This window comes from Empidonax traillii, unplaced genomic scaffold, assembly GCF_003031625.1.
Source record: "Empidonax traillii isolate 1590-97213 ecotype Southwest subspecies unplaced genomic scaffold, ASM303162v1 scaffold2165:size72406, whole genome shotgun sequence".
In the NCBI taxonomy this organism is placed as follows: domain Eukaryota; kingdom Metazoa; phylum Chordata; class Aves; order Passeriformes; family Tyrannidae; genus Empidonax; species Empidonax traillii.
The window spans coordinates 1-17,700 of NW_020957358.1; the positions used below are offsets into that span (position 1 = coordinate 1).

Consider the following 17,700-nt stretch of genomic DNA (forward strand, 5'->3'; position numbering starts at 1 on the left):
GGATTCTCTGATTCTGTGATTTTGGGTCATTTGGGGAAATCTGAGCTCTCCTGGTGACCAGCAGCTCTGCTGTCCCACCCAGCCAGGCCACCACTGTCCTCCCTGCAGAGCATCATCTCCTGCTCTTGGCTCCAGCCCCGGTGCCCCCTCCAGAGGACACAGCAGATGCAGAGCGAGTGACGTTGGGGGATTTTTGTGCTTGATTGACATAATTAAAGGAGCAGTTTCAATGTTTACTCTGGAAACAGCCACAGCAGTTTAAGGTGTCACTGCTGGCAGCTGTTGAGTCGAAACAAACTTCAGCGAGGGTTTAGCTGGACGGAGAGACTTTGGAGGAAAAGCACCTTTGGGAAACATCCTGCACACATTGCCAGAAGGAGAATATCTCCAGGGAAAAGCCAAGAGAATGAAGGTCAGGAGGGCCTTCTACCTCATGCACCTTTCTGAAGTGAAAACATGGTTTAAGCTGAAGAAAACACCCTTCCAGCAACACAAAACCATGGGCTGAGCATGAGTTGTCCCACAAAAAAATAAATTTTTTGTGGTTAGGCTGGCTTAGCTAAGCCAGAGCAGCTCTGGAATGCTGATCCAGCCTGAGAGCATCCTAATTTTATGAGCTTTACAGGAGAGCAACCCCGGCAGCTGCTGCCTGAGGATGCTGTGGCAGCTCTGCCACAAGATGATCTGGAGATGAAGAAAAGAGTAGGAATGCTCCTCTTTTATGGACAAAACTGTTTTGCTCCCTGTTTCTCTCTCAGCTCTTGCCCATTGCCAGCAGCTTTGTGTCTCTTCCACCAACACTGCACAGCCAGCTCCAGGGCCTCTCCTAATCTAGACTAACATACCCGAGCTCTTGGACCTTCTGCTGCTCTTCAGACCCTCCAAGAAGGTCTTCTCTGTGAGGAAGAGACTTTAGGACAAGGAGGTAAGAAGAGTTTGTGTCCTTCAGTCTCCACTCAGACAACACTTTTAAAGGGGCCACAGCAGATGTTAATGATGATGGACTGAGCTTCCTCACCGGCCAAAAATCTGGGCTCTCCCACCACAGAGCTCAGCCTACAGGGGCACCTGAGGCTGAACTCTCACAGACCTGGGTTGTCTATGCACAGACCAGCTGCCTGATGGGCTTAAAGTCTGGAAGGAGCAGGAAGCTGGACAAAGGCTACTGGAAAAGCCTCAGATGACAGCGGGGAGAAAACCTCTCCAATTCCCAAATTTCATCGCGATCACCAGACAAAAGGATTCACAGCAGCCTCTGAATGAAGGGAAGCAGGGATGAGAAGCCCAGCTTCGTGCAACTATTCCCCCCATCCCTTTGACACGGGGGGCACCAACGAATTTCCACTGTCAGCCCCACCCCATCTCCCGTATCAAAGCTGCCAGCGGGGACATTATTTATAAAGCTTCAACGAGGATACATCTGCACGAAATAACTGACACCGTGTTCCCTGCGTGGCATATGCAGGCTCAAAATAAACATTGGTTCTATATGTTAACTGCTTCCCCAGAGCGTCCAAGCAGCAGGAAATGCATGAAACATGGGGGGAAAAGAATGGAGCGCCGCGGAGCTCGGCAGTGGGAGGTAACATCGAATTCCTTGGAGAGCAGAGAAGGCGGCCCCGGGAAGTTAAAATACACAGCAGGCAAAGAGATGAGAGGAGCCAAGAGAGCTGAAAAAAAAATGGCACAAGAGACGGGAGAGGCAGCTGGGGGAGTTAAAACATGCAGATGGAGAGATGGCTGAGAGAGAGGAAAGACCTGGATCCAAGTGGAAAGACGGCGACCAGGAACTGGCCACTTAAAATAAACTTCTTGAATGCCGAGGAGGAAAGGAGGGAGGGAGTTTTCCAGGAATCTGAAAACCCCTGCTGGGAGCACAAAGAGGGTTCCTGGAGGGGTGAGACTGCCCACCCAGCTCACCCGTGGTCAGCCAGGCTCCAAGGCAAGGCAGGAGAGCCGCTCCAATCCTTCCCCACAATCCCAAATGCAAACGGCTTGGGAGGATCCAGACTGAGACTTCTGATTCCAGCTCTCCAGCCTCCAAATAATGAGCCATCACTCTCCCCTTTCTCCTCTACAGACACTGTAAGGATTCCTACAAATACATGGATAATGCAGGCCTGGATGTCATTCCCATGGAAAATGTCCTGGTTGAACTGAAATCCCACTGAATTAAAAAAGTTAAACTTTTCCCCAAAAGCTCCAAGTCTTTTTTTTTGTTTCCCAAATGAGGTTTCACCTCTGACCGTGCCCTTCAGCAACCACTTACAAAGATCTGTGAGGCAACACCCGCGCTGTGAATCCCTCGGGTGTGGACAGGGATGTTCCCCACGTCCCAAAGGTGCTTCCATGTCTTCCAGGGACACCACCACCACCTCCACCAGCGTGTCCAAACCACACCCCACTCCCTACCCCTGCTGTTTCTCACTCCCAGGCTTCCAGGAATCCAAAGATATTTGACGGAAAATCTAACAGGAGGCACGAAGCTCTGGGGAGAATTCACACGGGCAAAAGCAGCGCCCAGATATTTTTATATATTTACATGTTTATATATTTATATAAAAATATATTTATATATTTATATATATTTATATATTTTTATATATTTATTTTTTTAGGAGTTTCACTGGGAAGGAAAATATTCTTTCACAAACATGAATTAAGTCTTTCTATTAGTTAAAATGTGAATTTTTAGAGGACAATCTCCTGTGTGCCCACAGATAAAACCAGTTTTGACAATGCACAGGTGCATTTCGTAAAACTCTTACACCAGCACAAGAATTTATGACGCCCTCCCCGAGTACCAAAAACGTTACTATTGGTTTTATTTTGCTCCCAAGCACGCAGCAAATTTTCCTCTCAGTTTTATTTTGTGCCAGTGAAATTTCACCCTCAGCTTTACTTAAGCTTGTGGGTGCTTAGGAAGACCCAGGATGGTCCCTCGGTGTTCCCTTCTCAGAGACAACGATTTAACAACTTGTTTCTCCCCACCCGCGGGCCACGGGAGGAATTAATACTGGTGAGAAGCTCTGGGTGCTGGAGGGGCACCAGGCCTGTATCTACATTTTTTAAATTTAGATGTTACAAAATCAAGCCTCCAAATTTACAGGAGCGGCCCCGACCCTTCTTGCTGAGGAGAGAAAATCGCCCGAGGGCGTTTCCACGAGGATAAACAAAGCTCACCAAAGGTCTGGGTCAGTCCCTAATCGTGCTAATTGTTATTTACTCTGTCACTGGAGCCACTAACGACAGATTTGTTTAAGGAGAGCCTCCAGTTTCCATGCTGGGACAAAGGCAGCAAGTCCTTTAGCATCCCCATCTTTCAGTGGGCTAATCAGGAGGAGATCCCCACCCCACGGATCATTCACACCTAACGAGCTGCTGATGGGCGTCCTAAGGGAGCCACGAGCACCCAGCGGCTCCAAACAGGCTCCCAGAATCCCTGGGATGAAGGAAAAGTGGGGGTGTTGGAAAGCACGATGGGAGAAAGGCCAACGGAGGGGGAAGTTCGGGTGTTTAGCAATTAAAAAACTCTGCTGCGAGATAACTGAGCAACCTGGGATAGTGGAAGGCGCTCCAGTTGGAACTGGGTGGTCTTTAAGGTCCCTTCCAACTCAACCCCTTCCATGACTCTGTGATAACTGGGCATGAAATAATAACCCTGCCCTTTCCTTCCCACTGGCCAGGCACTGCTGCTCCACAGATCCACCTGCCAGGAGAGACAACGGCTTAAACAGTGATGGAAATCAAATTTCTGCTGAATATATGAAGAATTTCTTCTTCTTCTCTGAGGAGCAGCTGAGGCTCAGGGTGGATCTCAGCAGAGGGTTCTTCCCCCAGAGGGTGGTTGGCACTGCCCAGGCTCCCCAGGGCAGTGGGCACAGCCCCAAGGCTGCCAGAGCTGCAGGAGGGTTTGGACGATGCCCTCAGGGACAGGGTGGGTTCTACATTCCCCATCTCTGGCTGAACACCAGGCAAGACCTTCAGTCTGACCCCACGTGGCTGCCCTAATGTTTACGAAGTGCAGGAGTGAAAACTCACGGACAGTTTTCCACACAATTCACAGAGTTTTTTGGTTCTGACTGACCCTAAAGAAAAGGGTGATTCAAACTGCCAGGGGGCCAGGGAGACGATTTAAAATAATCACGTCAATGTAGCACTTTAACAGCTTTGACAATGGTCCAAAATGATGGCATATTGAAATCTTAATAAGAAAAAAAAAAGTCTTTGGTGGACTTTGAAGAGAGAGCTTGTCACTCTCAACAACTCCCTGACAGGAGGGGGGAGCCGGGGGGGGGTCGGGCTCTGCTCCCAGGGAACAGGGACAGGAGGAGAGGGAACAACCTCCAGCTGTGCCAGGGGAGGTTCAGGTTGGATATCAGGGAAAATTCCTTCCTGGAAAGGGTTGCCCATCCCTGGCACAGCTGCCCAGGGCAGGGGTGGAGTCCCCATCCCTGGAGGGATTTCACATCCCTGTGGATGTGTCCCTTGGGGACAGGGGTCAGTGGTGGCCTTGGCAGTGCTGGGGATTGGTTGGAGGGGGTTTTTCCAACCCAAACAATCCTGTGACTCTATAAAATACCAATAAACGACAGCTACTGAGGATCTTTTACCCCCTTCCCCTTGCAAATCCCCTCTTCAGCCCCAGCACTTACTTTTCCAGGAGGGACATGATAATTGGAGGTAGAACCAGTATAGGCATGGGCAGGACCACTCTGGTCAGGGCTGTTTCCAGCAGCGCCTGCAAAGGGAAAACAAACAAACAAACAGACCCATGACACTTCAAACAAACCCCGGGATGTACCTGCTGAGCTCAGAAATGCCTTGGCTGGTCTTTTTTTTTTGTGTGTGTGTGTGTGTTGTTCACGTGATTGAAAGCACCAACACACACTTCAGAACTTTGCCAGCAGCTGTTCGTGCACAACCTCTTTTGCCCTCCACAAACCCAGCAGGGTAAAGACAGGCAGGCAAGAGCTTCCCTGATCTCACCTCCTGTGTTCAAACATCCCATTCCCTTCCTACACAAACCTGTTGGTGCCTCCTGGAGGAAGAAAGAGAGGCAGAACAGCTGCCTGGAAGATGTGGGGAGGTGAAACAACTCAGTGTGGGCCGGGCAGCAGCTTCAACTCTTCCCCCCCTCAACTGAGTTTTGATTTCAGTTCCATGAACCGGGGGAATGAGCACCTCATTGCCTGCCCCAAGACTTGCTCCTGGTTTTTAATCACTGGTGGTTTATTGCAAAGGGGGTTCTCCTCTCCCAGGAAAACACACAACTGTGGAAGGACTGTTGTCCTTCCACTGGTGCTTTCTCCCTGGCAAAATTCACCAGGATGCAGCAAACAAAGCAGCCTGATATATATAAAATACCCTGAGACCTGGAGAAGATTTTTCAGGGGAACACACAATTGCCTTCTAGCCCTTTCCCATGCCTAAAGGAGTTCCAGGAGAGCTGGAGAGGGACTGGGGACAAGGCAGGGAGGGACAGCACACAGGGAATGGCTTCCCACTGCCAGAGGGAAGGGTTAGATGGGATATTGGGAAGGAATTGCTGGCTGGGAGGGTGGGCAGGCCCTGGCCCAGGTTGGGCAGAGAAGCTGTGGCTGCCCCTGGATCCCTGGAAGTGTCCAAGGCCAGGTTGGAGCAACCTGAGCTGGTGGAAGGTGTCCCTGCCCATGGCAGGGGGTGGGACTGAAGGTCCTTAAGGTCCCTTCCAACCCAAATCATTCCACAACTCTATGTCACAGGAACATCCACGGGAGGTCCTCGGGACCCTTCACTCACAACAACCTCTCAGAGAGGTGCAGTGTGTTCCACGAAGGATCTGCCAAATCTCACACGGCAAAACTCAGCACTAAGCTGTTCAGGAAGAAGAACAACTTAGGATTCCACAGCAGCTGAGCAGAAGTTCTCCGAACTCAAAAATTTTAAGTTTAAACCCCACCTACATCGCCCTTACAGCACCTTCCCTTTTCTTATTTATTTTCCCTCTTGTCTGTCTTCCCCTCAACCATCAGGATGGAGAGGGGAACTTTGGTCCCTAAGCCAGTTGATACAAGTGAGGAAAACTGGCTCAAATCAGCATCCCTGAGCCCTTCAACAGATTGTTTTAATCTCCCTGTTAAACAACAATATGGAGAGATATTAGAGATCTCCCATTTCTCGCCGAGGACTGCAAATCTGTACATTAATTGCTGTCTACGAAGTGCCTTAAGAGCCTTGGACAGAAGGAGGGAGAGAAATGCCAAGCATTATATTATTAACTCCTCTGCCTGGGCGTGTGCTTGGGTACATGCTTTACATTTCAGATTAAAGCCCACTTGGAAACAATCAGATGATGCTCAGCAAACAAAACCGTGCAGGAAGGGATGGAAAGGGGAAAAAAATTCCAGGCAGATGGCGGGGGGTAGGTTACAGGGAAAACAAGCCAGGTGTTGGGAGGAGGGTAAAAACATCTGGCTGCCCTCCCAGAGCTCTGCCTGGCAACTTTTAGTGCAGTTTTGACACGGGAAGGGTTAAAAAGCAGCTCGGCTCGGAGAGGGAATCGTCCTCATTTAGAAAAAGGTGCAAGTTATCTTTGCTTTGTATCCAACAGGAACTGCTCACAGGTTCCCACAAAGAATTCCTGTGAAAGCATCAGGGCAGTACAGGATCTTCCCACGTCAGTCTGTGCCCCCCCCCAGACCATCAAGGTCAGTCCCCAAACGAGCCCGTGTCCACCAGAACATTCAAAAAGGATGGGCAAAGCTCATCTCCTTCCAGCCCTGGATTCCTACACCTGTGGGATTCGTGGAATCCAGGTGAGTCCCAGCCCACCAGGAACATCCCAGGCACGTACGTGTTTTGCAGCAATTCTGGAGGAGCCGACGATGTTCCCGTTGTTGTCCAACACGTCAATTCCTTCTTCCAGCTCTGTGTGCCTCATCAGGACAACGTTGCAGATATTGGCACTGGCTGAGGGTGGGAAAAGCGGGATGATTAGCCCTGGTCAGCACCCAAGGGCAGCTTCTTCAGCTTTCCTTCCTTTCCCTCCACCAACCTTCTGCAAGTTGCTCTTATCCCAAGACAAAGATGGGATTCTTCAGGGGAGAATAATAGCCAAGATCATTTTCTTTACTTGCCAAACAATCAGAAATGCCAAAGAGGAGCTGCTGATGGACAGCTGCCTCTCCTGATGGGCCATCCCAGGGTGGGATCGTGCCCTGCCCAAAACAGCACAGAAACTCTTGTTAAATAAAGGATTTTCACAGAATCATGGAACGGTTTGGGTTGGAAGGGACCTCTCATAGCCATCTACTCCACCTCCCTTTCATGAGCAGGGACACCTTCCACCATCCCAGGTTGCTCCAAGCCCTGTCCAACCTGGCCTTGGACACTTCCAGGGATCCAGGAGCAGCCACAGCTGCCCTGGGAAAATAAGGAAAAATAGTCAGGAGGAGCAGTGGAAGGTCTGGTGGAAGATGTCCCTGCCCATGGCAGGGGGGTTGGAACTAGACAGCCTTTAAGGTCCCTTCCCACCCAAACCATCCCATGATTCCATGATCTCACACATTTTAGGGTGGAAATGGCTCCATGGGCTTATTTTCTGGAGTTACAGACCCCTCTCTTTCCTTTACCAATATTTTTCTGAGCGATGGGGGCTCTTCATCCCACCTGACATTGCCCAGTCTCAGCCCTGCACCCACAGCACAGGTGGAAGCAGGTCCAGGGCCCTTTCTGACCCCCATCTTGCCCACCCTGTGGCTTTTGCAGCCTCGAGATGACCCCAAATCCCGCTCCTGGAGCGATGTGTGAAGAGCTGGGGTTGGCAAACCCCCCTTCCAGGTGCAGCCCCTGACCGGGGCTCAGCCGCTCCTTAAATTCTTCCCCGGAAAAGCCGCTAATCCCTCCAAAACTTTGGGGTTTGACAAACTGGCATTTTCCAGCACCTCCCCACCACCACGTTTCGCCTCAAACTTCCCGACCAGAACTAAATCCAAGCCCACTGTCGCCGCAAAGCAGCACCGCTTTCCAAAAATGCGCTTCTGTGCTGCCTGACGGGTTAATACTCGCTAATTAATCTCAACTCATGTCATATAACAAATGTCTAATTTTTTTGAGGGGTGGTGGGTGGGTGAGCCCTATAAGAACGCAGCTCCCTGCAATCAAGGATGATTTGTGGTGACAAATGCTCCTTCCACTCGAGAGGGAGAGGAACACACACACACACACACACGCACACTCTGTCTCTCTCTCTCTCCAACATTCCAACTACGGGACCGCTCTTCCCGTCTATCAAAAAGAATCTGCGTTATCAACCCTTCAGCCCCTTCATCCCAGCTGAAAAAGCAAACAGGCAGTTCATTTAAAGAAAGTTTCGCTCCCCCCCACCACCACCTTGTTGTTTTTTTCCTTTTTTTCTTTTTTAACACTCGCATGCCCCGTTTCTTCTACTTGTCAATCAAGACCGAATGGATTTAAAAAAAAAAAAAAAACATCGGTGGAGATGCTCTGGCCAAGGATGCAGCAGCACGAGGTTCCTGTGAGACTCAGGATGGGGTGGCCAGGCCTGAAGCTCCCAAAACGCTTCTCTGGATTCGCTGACCTGGTCCCCAAACTCAAAAACCTGATTCCAGCCCGTTTGTCTGAGATGGGCAACTCACTGGACTGCTCCCCTTCTGCCTCCTGAGAAAGCAGAAAATGCTGCTAATTGTGGTTAAATTTGGATTTTATGGATGTCTCAAACAATGAGGGGGGGAGAAATAAAGAAATTTCTGTGCAGACAAATTGATTTTCGGAATTTGGGAGGGAATTGTGGTGATAAACCCTAGAAACTACTGCTGTGAAAACACTCCGTGGTGTATTGGAAAATGGGGTTCAGACACCAAAACAAGCTACTTTTATATGTTTATATATATATATTTTCTATACCAGGGTGCTCTCCACACACTAAACACATCCTTGTGTGTCACCTAAACACATGTAACAATTTTAACCACATATATACATTAAAAAAAAGCTCAGGGAGATGAAATCCTTCATCCCTCTCCCATCCCTGTAATAAGCATCTTTCTACAGCTTTAACTTCCTTCAGAGCAGGTTTGGGATGCAACCTTCAGGGTTTTCTGTGGGGTTTTTTAGCCAAGAACATCTCCAGTGGCACCCATCACCTCGGTGACAGCTCTTTACACCCAGTTCTTGGGAAGAAGAGGGGAAATTAGGCTGCTTGCAATGACCCGGGGCATTGATATCCTTCCCCACCTCATCCCTGAGAAAGGACCAAACCCTTCCTTGCTCAAATTGAGCTCTCCAGATCACAGCTCCAACACACTCCCTGTTCTTCCCATGGAGAACACCTTCACCAAATGATGCTCCAGGGTGGCCAACATCAACCCCAAACCCCTTTTACACCAGGGCAGGCACTGGCTCTGCAAAACCTTGGCCATCTCCACAAGCTCCTCCACCTGGACTGGTTTGCTGGATCCACCCCCTGGGACAGGGGTAGGGGTTTTTTTTGGAAAAACATGTGATTTTCAGCTCCTGCAAACTAACTTTGGAGGAGTGTGAGGGCGTGGCCCACCCTCCTGGCACCACTTTATGTCCTACAGGCAGAACTTCTGCAGGTAGGGGTTAATTGATGGTGCAAAGACAACTGTTCCGCCATCCAGAGGAGACACACACACACACACACACACCATGCAGAGCATCTCTGAGAGCAGCAAGACCCCCAGATCAGCTTTCCCAGTGCCCACCCAAAGCTTTCTGGAGCCTTTGTGAAGATCTCTGCTGGGAATCTTGTTCCTTTCCACCCAAACAGTGGCTGCCTATTCCCAAGTCTCCATCTCCTGTGATAACTCGGGATGAGAGACCGGATTTTGGGCATCCCTCCAGTTTTCCAGCTGTTATCAACCACAGCTGGACATCAGTGGAAAAGGGAAAACTGCTTAGTGGGAGTGGTTTCACAGAATCCCAGAACCTTTAAGCTTGGAAAAGACCTCTAGGATCATGAAGTCCAAACCTTCCCCCAGGTCCACCACTAACCCATGTCCCTGAGTGCCACATCCCCCCCAAAAAACGTGGGTTTTTTTGGGAGCAAGAGCTGTCTTTTCATGTAGAAAAAGAGAAATTCTGCCTTTTTGCTGGGGGCTGGTGGTTCAAAAGTAATTGGGAGACGAGTCTTAATTAAACAGTTTGTCCAGGTCTGCAAAACCAATAACTCACAGCTTTCTGAACCACCAAACAGCAATTAGTGGGAGGACTCCTGATGTCCTGGCACATAACGAAGCATGACGGTACACAAATAAAATAGGAGCTGGAGAATTAATTACGGGCTAAACAAATTAATTATGGGTCCTCAATCAATGCCAACACAAACGTAACCTCTTCCTCCTCACACCTTGGGATGAAAATAGATCAACCCAGCAGCAAAGGCTCCTTGCTTGACTCAAACCCCGCCCTGGAGCTGCTTCCCGGAGCTTGAACTCACCCCAAGAGCCCTCCTGGTTATAAAAACCCAGAGAAAACTGAACCCCCCTAAAAGATATTCCAGGAAAATCCAGGAAAATAATGATAATAATGTCAACAGATCCCCTGTGTACGAGGAAAGGGCTCAGGGACAAGAGGGATGCAACGCCCAGACCACAATCCCCGTCACCCCCTGATCTGCAAACAGAGCAAAAGGCTGTTTTTCTGGAAGAAAAGGAGGAAAAAAACCCCAGGAACTCAGGAACTGAAGTTTGGAGGGTCAGAGCAAGCAGGTCCGTATTAAAAAAAGAGCAGAAGGACCAGAGAGCAAGAGCTAAAGGGGCTCAGGTCAAGGGGCTGAGCATCCTCGAGCGAAGCTCCAAGGATGTGGCACTTGCACAGTAAAAGGGAAAAGCTTAAAGGAAGGTTTTGCATTAAATGGCTGAAAAGGGACCTGGAACAGGGAGCAAACTCCCCTTTGTTTACTGATTTCCTCCATTCTTGGGCAATTTTTGCACCAACTTTATAAATAAACAAGCTCATGGGAAATTGTTTCCCTAAAGCCACTGGTGATTTTTTGATGGCTAAAATAACTCACCATTTGCTGAAGGTTGTTACCAGAGGCTCCAGCAAAGGTTGAGTCCAGCCTGTCCCTCCCCTCACTCAGCAAATAGTCAGTAAAATGCTGGTGAAATGCTCCAAAAAGCCTTAATTCTTCACACACTTCAGTCTGTTTTTAATCAGTGGCTCTCAGCAATCTGTATATTCAGAGTAGACACATTTTGTTGCATTTTACTGTAAACCAACCACAGTGCCACTGCTCATTTGAAGATCTGATTTTGACACGATTCAAACCAGGCCTTGCAAATTAAACGCTCTCGGATTTGAATGGGCAAGGACCAGCCAACACTGATCAATTTTTTTGTAAGCTGCTTGAGAGTGGGGAGTGCAGCTGAGAAGCCTCGTGAGCTGCCTCCAGCTTGGCACCATCTTCCTGCCAAAACGCTGCCAAACCATCCCACCGCTGTCTGCACCCACTCAGGGACCCACCACTGATGGGACACCAGCAGGAAAGCAGGAATTAGGCGTCCATCCCAGTGGGTTTTGGCCACCAGCAGGTTTACAGGCAACGCTCTGAACACAAAGGAAAGGTGTCGTTTCTTACCGACAGCAGGGAACGGCACAAACCTCTGGATCAGGAGACGAGTGGCCGGAGTAAACTTGTTTGCTCTCTGAATCAGAACATTAAGGCCCACCTTGGAATAGAAAAAAGAAAAAAAACAACAAACCAGAGGTGCAGAGACAGTTAATTACAAGCAGTAGGGCAGATGTCACAGCTTGCAGACACTTTGGGGGTCTCACCCCACACAGAAGAGTTTGAGAACTAAACCCCACACACACTGCAGGGTTTTGCCATGTTGGGTTCAACCCCTTATCCAACAAAGGGATAAATCCAACTGTTGGGCTTAAATGAAGGGTAGGACCCAAGTGCCAGGTTTATATGAAGGGCTGAACTCAAGTGTTGGGTTTATATGAAGGGTTGAACCCAACCTTTGGATTGAACTAACCACTGGGTTTAAATTAAGGATTGGACCCAACTACTGGGTTTAAATTAAGGATTGAGCCCACCCATTGGGCTTAAATGAAGAACTGAACCCAGCTATTGTGTTTAAACCCTTTCCAGCTAAAAGACAAGCAAGAAACCACTGAACACCTTTCAGTCCTTCTGGAAATCCCTTAGCTCCATTTTTAACCAGTTGACCAGCACTTTCCACAGCCAGTACCAAATCCTTGGTGCTGGGAACCCTCACCTGGCTGGGAAAAAGCCAAATATCAGTGGTGGTGGTGGTGGCCCAATACAATTAATTCCTTCTCCAGAGTCTGTGCAAACTACACCACCCCACTCCAATAAAAACCTTTGGGCTATAAAGTTTATTATAACCATGGATCAGTTTTTGTTGCCTCTTCCAACACTTAAATAGTGCTCTCCATGATTTTTCATGGATCTAAGTAATTCAGATGTTAATATAAACTAGCAAGGAGGAGTGTTGCTGCCTCATAAGCCCCAGGTTGATAATAAGTGACAGTTTGGAGAATTTCCATCAAAATTGGTTTCAGGCAGAAATGGGGTTAAAAATTAAACAAACCTGTTCATGGGGAATGACTTCTGTCTTCAAATGACTTCAGATTACTTTCCCTAATAGTATTTGCTCTTTTTCATCCAAAAAAAATGCCCCAAACCCCAAATGCACAAACAAAACCCAACAGCCCCAAGATGGGAATTTTCGGCTGGAAACGTGAGCCTTCAGCAACGTGTGGCCAAAGGGTTTTCAGCCAAAAATGCAGCAAAATTTAAGGAAAAAAAAAAAAAAAAAAGAAAAAATTCAGCCAAAGCCAAAAAGCTGCCAGAAAATAGTCATTTGGGGTGTTTCAAGACGAAAAGCAAAGCAGGGGAGAACATATTTTGCGAGCTGCTCCATTATACATGAANCGAGAGGGAGAGGAACACACACACACACACACACACGCACACTCTGTCTCTCTCTCTCTCCAACATTCCAACTACGGGACCGCTCTTCCCGTCTATCAAAAAGAATCTGCGTTATCAACCCTTCAGCCCCTTCATCCCAGCTGAAAAAGCAAACAGGCAGTTCATTTAAAGAAAGTTTCGCTCCCCCCCCCCCCCACCTTGTTGTTTTTTTCCTTTTTTTCTTTTTTAACACTCGCATGCCCCGTTTCTTCTACTTGTCAATCAAGACCGAATGGATTTTAAAAAAAAACAAAACATCGGTGGAGATGCTCTGGCCAAGGATGCAGCAGCACGAGGTTCCTGTGAGACTCAGGATGGGGTGGCCAGGCCTGAAGCTCCCAAAACGCTTCTCTGGAATCGCTGACCTGGTCCCCAAACTCAAAAACCTGATTCCAGCCCGTTTGTCTGAGATGGGCAACTCACTGGACTGCTCCCCTTCTGCCTCCTGAGAAAGCAGAAAATGCTGCTAATTGTGGCTAAATTTGGATTTTATGGATGTCTCAAACAGTGAGGGGGGAGAAATAAAGAAATTTCTGTGCAGACAAATTGATTTTCAGAATTTGGGAGGGAATTGTGGTGATAAACCCTAGAAACTACTGCTGTGAAAACACTCCGTGGTGTATTGGAAAATGGGGTTCAGACACCAAAACAAGCTACTTTTATATGTTTATATATATATATTTTCTATACCAGGGTGCTCTCCACACACTAACCACATCCTTGTGTGTCACCTAAACACATGTAACAATTTTAACCATGCACATACATTAAAAAAAAGCTCAGGGAGATGAAATCTTTCATCCCTCTCCCATCCCTGTCATAAGCATCTTTCTACAGCTTTAACTTCCTTCAGAGCAGGTTTGGGATGCAATCTTCAGGGTTTTCTGTGGGCTTTTTTAGCCAAGAACATCTCCAGTGGCACCCATCACCTCGGTGACAGCTCTTTACACCCAGTTCTCAGGAAGAAGAGGGGAAATTAGGCTGCCTGCAATGACCCTGGGCGTTGATATCCTTCCCCACCTCATCCCTGAGAAAGGACCAAACCCTTCCTTGCTCAAATTGAGCTCTCCAGATCACAGCTCCAACACACTCCCTGTTCTTCCCATGGAGAACACCTTCACCAAATGATGCTCCAGGGTGGCCAACATCAACCCCAAACCCCTTTTACACCAGGGCAGGCACTGGCTCTGCAAAACCTTGGCCATCTCCACAAGCTCCTCCACCTGGACTGGTTTGCTGGATCCACCCCCTGGGACTGGGGTAGGGGTTTTTTTTGGAAAAACATGTGATTTTCAGCTCCTGCAAACTAACTTTGGAGGAGTGTGAGGGCGTGGCCCACCCTCCTGGCACCACTTTATGTCCTACAGGCAGAACTTCTGCAGGTAGGGGTTAATTGATGGTGCAAAGACAACTGTTCCACCATCCAGAGGAGACACACACACACACACACACCCCATGCAGAGCATCTCTGAGAGCAGCAAGACCCCCAGATCAGCTTTCCCAGTGCCCACCCAAAGCTTTCTGGAGCCTTTGTGAAGATCTCTGCTGGGAATCTTGTTCCTTTCCACCCAAACAGTGGCTGCCTATTCCCAAGTCTCCATCTCCTGTGATAACTCGGGATGAGAGACCGGATTTTGGGCATCCCTCCAGTTTTCCAGCTGTTATCAACCACAGCTGGACATCAGTGGAAAAGGGAAAACTGCTTAGTGGGAGTGGTTTCACAGAATCCCAGAACCTTTAAGCTTGGAAAAGACCTCTAGGATCATGAAGTCCAAACCTTCCCCCAGGTCCACCACTAACCCACGTCCCTGAGTGCCACATCCCCTCAAAAAACGTGGGTTTTTTTGGGAGCAAGAGCTGTCTTTTCATGTAGAAAAAGAGAAATTCTGCCTTTTTGTTGGGGGCTGGTGGTTCAAAAGTAATTGGGAGACGAGTCTTAATTAAACAGTTTGTCCAGGTCTGCAAAACCAATAACTCACAGCTTTCTGAACCACCAAACAGCAATTAGTGGGAGGACTCCTGATGTCCTGGCACATAACGAAGCATGACGGTACACAAATAAAATAGGAGCTGGAGAATTAATTACGGGCTAAACAAATTAATTATGGGTCCTCAATCAATGCCAACACAAACGTAACCTCTTCCTCCTCACACCTTGGGATGAAAATAGATCAACCTGGCAGCAAAGGCTCCCTGCTTGACTCAAACCCCGCCCTGGAGCTGCTTCCTGGGGCTTGAACTCACCCCCAGAGCCCTCCTGGTTATAAAAACCCAGAGAAAACTGAACCCCCCTATAAGATATTCCAGGAAAATCCAGGAAAATAATGATAATAATGTCAACAGATCCCCTGTGTACGAGGAAAGGGCTCAGGAATAAGAGGGAGTGCAAAGCCCAGACCACAATCCCCGTCACCCCCTGATCTGCAGACAGGGCAAGAGCCTGTTTTTCTGGAATAAAAGGGGGGAAAAAAACCCAGGAACTCAGGAATTGAAGTTTGAAGGGTCAGAGCAAGCAGATCTACATTAAAAAAGGAGCAGAAGGACCAGAGAGCAAGAGCTAAAGGGGCTCAGGTCAAGGGGCTGAGCATCCTCGAGCAAAGCTCCAAGGATGTGGCACTTGCACAGTAAAAGGGAAAAGCCTAAAGGAAGGTTTTGCATTAAATGGCTGAAAAGGGACCTGGAACAGGGAGCAAACTCCCCTTTGTTTACTGATTTCCTCCATTCTTGGGCAATTTTTGCACCAACTTTATAAATGAACAAGCTCATGGAAAATTGTTTCCCTAAAGCCACTGGTGATTTTTTGATGGCTAAAATAACTCACCATTTGCTGAAGGTTGTTACCAGAGGCTCCAGCAAAGGCTGAGTCCAGCCTGTCCCTCCCCTCACTCAGCAAATAGTCAATAAAATGCTGGTGAAATGCTCCAAAAAGCCTTAATTCTTCACACACTTCAGTCTGTTTTTAATCAGTGGCTCTCAGCAATCTGTATACTCAGAGCAGAAACATTTCATTGCATTTTACTGTAAACCAACCACAGTGCCACTGCTCATTTGAAGATCTGATTTTGACACGATTCAAACCAGGCCTTGCAAATTAAACGCTCTCGGATTTGAATGGACAAGGACCAGCCAACACTGATCAATTTTTTTGTAAGCTGCTTGAGAGTGGAGAGTGCAGCTGAGAAGCCTCGTGAGCTGCCTCCAGCTTGGCACCATCTTCCTCCCAAAACGCTGCCAAACCATCCCACCACTGTCTGCACCCACTCAGGGACCCACCACTGATGGGACACCAGCAGGAAAGCAGGAATTAGGCGTCCATCCCAGTGGGTTTTGGCCACCAGCAGGTTTACAGGCAACGCTCTGAACACAAAGGAAAGGTGTTGCTTCTTACCGACAGCAGGGAACGGCACAAACCTCTGGATCAGGAGACGAGTGGCCGGGGTAAACTTGTTTGCTCTCTGAATCAGAACATTAAGGCCCACCTTGGAATAGAAAAAAGAAAAAAACAACAAACCAGAGGTGCAGAGACAGTTAATTACAAGCAGCAGGGCAGATGTCACAGCTTGCAGACACTTTGGGGGTCTCATCCCACACAGAAGAGTTTGAGAACTAAACCCCACACACACTGCAGGGTTTTGCCGTGTTGGGTTCAACCCCTTATCCAACAAAGGGATAAATCCAACTGTTGGGCTTAAATGAAGGGTTGATCCCCAGTGTTTGGCTTACTGAGAGGCTTGAACCCAACTGTTGGGCTTAAATGAAGGGTAGGACCCAAGTGCCAGGTTTATATGAAGGGCTGAACTCAAGTGTTGGGTTTATATGAAGGGTTGAACACAACCTTTGGATTGAACCAACCACTGGGTTTAAATTAAGGATTGGACCCAACTACTGGGTTTAAATTAAGGATTGAGCCCACCCATTGGGCTTAAATGAAGAACTGAACCCAGCTATTGTGTTTAAACCCTTTCCAGCTAAAAGACAAGCAAGAAACCACTGAACACCTTTCAGTCCTTCTGGAAATCTCTTAGCTCCATTTTTAACCAGTTGACCAGCACTTTCCACAGCCAGTACCAAATCCTTGGTGCTGGGAACCCTCACCTGGCTGGGAAAAAGCCAAATATCAGTGGTGGTGGTGGTGGCCCAACACAATTAATTCCTTCTCCAGAGTCTGTGCAAACTACACCACCCCACTCCAATAAAAACCTTTGGGCTATAAAGTTTATTATAACCATGGATCAGTTTTTGTTGCCTCCTCCAACACTTAAATAGTGCTCTCCATGATTTTTCATGGATCTAAGTAATTCAGATGTTAATATAAACTAGCAAGGAGGAGTGTTGCTGCCTCATAAGCCCCAGGTTGATAATAAGTGACAGTTCGGAGAACCTCCATCAAAATTGGTTTCAGGCAGAAATGGGGTTAAAAGTTAAACAAACCCGTTCATGGGGAATGACTTCCGTCTTCAAATGACTTCAGATTACTTTCCCTAATAGTATTTGCTCTTTTTCATCCAAAAAAAATGCCCCAAACCCCAAATGCACAAACGAAACCCAACAGCCCCAAGATGGGAATTTTCGGCTGGAAACGTGAGCCTTCAGCAACGTGTGGCCAAAGGGTTTTCAGCCAAAAATGCAGCAAAATTTAAGGAAAAAAAAAAAAAAAAAAGAAAAAATTCAGCCAAAGCCAAAAAGCTGCCAGAAAATAGTCATTTGGGGTGTTTCAAGACGAAAAGCAA

The 17,700-nt window shown here is 48.0% G+C and overlaps 1 protein-coding gene across 1 annotated transcript in view; it reads right to left on the minus strand.

Annotated features, from left to right (window-relative positions):
* Positions 1 to 4,642: 4,642 nt before the first annotated feature.
* The window catches only part of SFXN5 (sideroflexin 5), a 65,851-nt gene continuing 52,793 nt past the window's right edge, over positions 4,643 to 17,700 (minus strand). Inside the window, exons 9-11 of the mRNA XM_027909491.1 lie at positions 16,359 to 16,449; positions 6,836 to 6,951; positions 4,643 to 4,741 (exon numbers count right to left, since the gene is read on the minus strand). Coding sequence (XP_027765292.1) covers positions 4,652 to 4,741; positions 6,836 to 6,951; positions 16,359 to 16,449 — 297 coding nt within the window. The 3' untranslated portion in view covers positions 4,643 to 4,651. The remainder of the gene's footprint in view (positions 4,742 to 6,835; positions 6,952 to 16,358; positions 16,450 to 17,700) is intronic.